A 3881-nucleotide genomic window follows, 5' to 3' on the forward strand; every position below is an offset into this window, starting at 1 on the left:
CCTATTTGACTTCTGGACAACTGAAACTGTAGCAGGGGTGCTTATCGGAGCCACAGAGGACGCACTTCATCTGGTTGTGGCACGGGGTGTCTTTAGAATTAGTGTGGCCTCCTCCACAGTTTGATTATCTTGCTTTATTAGAGCAGTCCTTTGCAATATGCCCATAGGCCTGACACTTATAGCAACGCCTCGGGAGAAAATGAAAGTTTTCGACTGGAATTCGTTCGTAGCCTATAATAAGCGGAGGTTTCATCGCGGAGGCTAGATGCTGACATATATATTCGGAGTTCATATATTCAGTCTAGATTCAGAGTTCATGGTGGTAAGATCTCTTTTTGGATTTAACCGATCGCTAATAATTGGTAAAGGATTATAGTCGCTTCTTGACCTTCAGCCAATATTTTGAAAATCATTAATTCAGTGAACAAAGGATTATAATTTGAATAAGTATTGCAACTTGGGTGAGAATACCCTTGGGACTGTGGATTTTCTTATTGATATTTTCATAGCAGTGACCTATATGATATAGGTCAAGGTCAAGAGTGATAATATTGGAGAAAAGCCATCAAGCTAAGCAGTACGAATATAAATTAGACATACGATACGAAATAAGCCAAAATTCAAAAATAGTTTTCGGAACAGAATAGGCAATTACGCTGCGATAAAAGTGATAGGAGAGAAGTAAGCAGAAGAGGGGTGAGAGAGTTGTCTGCAAGAGCCGTGGTACCCGCAGGGCTTGCCCCTTAAATTGCGGGGACAAGGTAGACAGCCTACAACGATTCCCTTACTTCTCTCGTAAGTAAATTTCTGCTATTAACATTTTTGGCTCCGCCCACGGACTGATATTGGACTCTGTGTGATTACGTTCTCTACGAAATATGCCACCGGATGAAACTAGTACAAAGAGAGACTAAAACGAATTGCTGTGTTGAATTTCGTAGTAAGGGCGTATAAACCAAGATATCAGAGTGCGGATATAATGAGACAAGCTGCAGAGTTCTTCGAGTTGGATGAATATTGGATATACGGGTTGGTTATCTATCGTGTTGGATGTGCAGAATGTAAAAAAATTATTCGAGTGTGAGTTAGGCCAGTTAACTAGGCTAACTAGTCGTGACAAACCTACTGACGACATATTCGATATCATAAAAGCACTGAAATACTGCGATGACAACAAAGTCAATTTGCCGTGTTTTGTTATCTATGAGCCTGACGAGGTTCCTATGATCGCCGGAGAAATCTCAGCGACACTGACCAGGAAAGTGAATGAGCTTAGTGCTAAGTTTGACAGTTTTGTGAAATCCGCGAGTCAGTTCCAACCGGCAGCCTCCTCTGTTCCACTGAAAACTGCGACAGTGTCGACTTATGCAGTCGTGGTAAAGAATCCCCCGAAAGGACTGGACGATCCTGTTTCACGAAAGGATTATCTCGATAAAGTATGTGGAAGAAACTGTGGAAATATTGTGGGACTGAAAACTCGCAAAACCGACTGGAAAGTTGTTCTGAACGATCAAGAGGCTGCGAAATCAGTTGCCCAGGCTATTACTAAGTCCGACTCAAGACTGGGGACCTTGTGATGTACCTTATCCTCAAGAAACGCTCAATAATGATGACAAGTATGATGATTAAAAGTTTGGTTACGGCATCCCCGGTATTATGCAATGTGACAAGAAGGGCGTTCTCGTCGAAAAGTATGCTAGCTACCGTCCTATCAAGAAGACAAGGCCTGAATATCGGCTGCTGGAACCTGTGCTCGATTAAATATTTATTGACACAATCTTAGGTAGCTGATGAATATTATCTTTATAACTTTGATAATCTGTGTGTTTCTGACACGAGACTAAATGGACATAACATCTTGACCCTTGAATTCTCGGCTGGGAAGGCGGTCTCTTTTTTAACTCGGGACCATTAGATGGATCTGGCATGGCAGGAATAGGTATCCTGTTGTCCCCCAAAGCAATCACTGGGCTCATCAAATATGAGCCTGTGTCTGAGAGAATCGTGCGGGCAAGAATTAAAGGTCGCACGAACAATCTGACTATCCTTAGCGTTTACGCCCCAATAAGAGATGCCACTGAACAGCAAAAAGATCAGTTTTTCAGTGACCTGCAGAGAGTCATTGATAAGATTCTCCTGAAAGATATCCTCCTAACTGGAGGCGACTTCAATGCCAGAATCGGCAGAAAGCTGAATAACTTGGAACAGGCGGTGGGCAAGCATGGCCTCGGAGACCGCTGCACAAATGGAAACAGGCTTCGACTGTTCGCAATGCAGAACAATCTCGCTGTGGCTAACACCTGGTTTAGGCATAAGTCATGTCATACGTATGCATGGAAATTTCGTAATGGAAGAGTAAAGGCCCAAATAGATTATCTCCTTGTATCCCGATGATGGAAATCCATGGTGTTGGACTCGAGAGTGCACAGAGGTGCTGACACGGAATCACAAAATGGATCTGACCACTTCTTGCTGAAGACAAGGCTAAAGTACACACTTAGCTCAAGGATGACTACTATGGCGAACCAGAAAATAGACTTGTTGAAGTCGAAAGTAGATGAGTACCGAGGAGCGTTTGTCCTTGAACTCTCAAACTGATTCGTTGTCCTTCAAGATGACACCGAGGAGGCAAGCCCGACTGATCAGTGCCCCAACTGCCCCAAGATAAAGATTGAGAAGAAATGGAGCAAACTCAAGGACCACATCAATGAAGCTGCCTCAATCATACTTGGGTTTGTCAAGCGTAAAACCAAGAAATGGATCTCAGAAAAGACACTCAAACTCTGCCAAGAAAAAAGAAATGACCAACAAGAGATCCCCCACATACAAAGTGCTACAAAAATTTCAAGATAGCCATTTTGTTCAACGTAGTTGAAAAGCTCGGAAATTATGTCTTTGAGGATGACACTCCCCCCACAGCCCTCAGCGCAAGGGTTGTAAGTTATGCCCTGGGGGCATATAAAGTTTTATAGATAGCATTATCGTAGAAACTTCAAAAACGGCTCGTTCGATTTGAAATTGAAAGCGCTAGTGCCCTATTTAATAATCGAAAGTGATTGGAGGGTGACTAACGCCCCTCTCAAGCCTACCATTTCCCCCAACACACCCAATCAACATTTTGAGGTAGATATTTTGTTCAACGTAGTTGAAAGTTAGGGAAATTAGGTCTTTGCCAGCGTTGTCGTTGAATCTTCAAAAAGAACTCATTCAATTGGGAATTGAGAGGGCTAGTGCCCTTATTAATAGTCTAAAGCGATCGGAAGGTGGATGCCCCCCCCCCCATACCCATCATTCCCCTAAACACTTCCTATCCATATTTTGATATAGCAATTTTGTTGAACGTAGTTGAAGGGCCCGGAAATTATGTTTTTGAGTATGAAAACCCCCAACAGCCCTCAGGGCTAAGGTTGTAAGTTATGCCTTGGGGGCATATAATGTCATATAGAAAGTGGTGTCGTAAAAACTTCAAAAACGGCTCTTTCGACTTAAAATTGAGAGGGCTATTGCCATTTTAATAGTCGAAAGTAATCAGAGGGAGAATCCCCCACCCCCCAACGCTCATTATTTCCCCAAACATTTCTGATCAACATTTTGATATGGCCAATTTGTTCAACGTAGTTGAAAGGTCTGGAAATTGTGTCTTTGAGGAGGATAACCCTCCCCCTGTAGCCCTCATGACAAGGGTCGTAAGTTATTCCCTTGGGGCATATAATGTTTTTATAGAAAATGTTGTCGTATAAGCTTCAAAAAGGGCTCATTCGATTGGAAATTCAGGGGACTAGTGTACGTTTTATTAGTCGAAAGTCATCAATGGGCACCCCCTCCATGCGTATCATTTCCCCAAACACTTCCAATCAAAATTTTGATATAGCCGTTTTTTA

At 42.7% G+C, this 3881-nt stretch overlaps 1 protein-coding gene across 1 annotated transcript; it reads left to right on the forward strand.

The window, feature by feature from the left end:
- Positions 1-1926: 1926 nt before the first annotated feature.
- Positions 1927-2394, forward strand: LOC148939365 (protein CFDP2-like). The gene has a single exon (XM_089106857.1). The coding sequence runs from the start codon at positions 1927-1929 to the stop codon at positions 2392-2394; it is 468 nt and encodes a 155-aa protein (XP_088962983.1).
- The last annotated feature ends 1487 nt before the right edge of the window (positions 2395-3881 follow it).

Source organism: Artemia sp. Qi Xiang Cuo, chromosome 21, assembly GCF_049724085.1.
Source record: "Artemia sp. Qi Xiang Cuo chromosome 21, ASM4972408v1, whole genome shotgun sequence".
In the NCBI taxonomy this organism is placed as follows: domain Eukaryota; kingdom Metazoa; phylum Arthropoda; class Branchiopoda; order Anostraca; family Artemiidae; genus Artemia; species Artemia sp. Qi Xiang Cuo.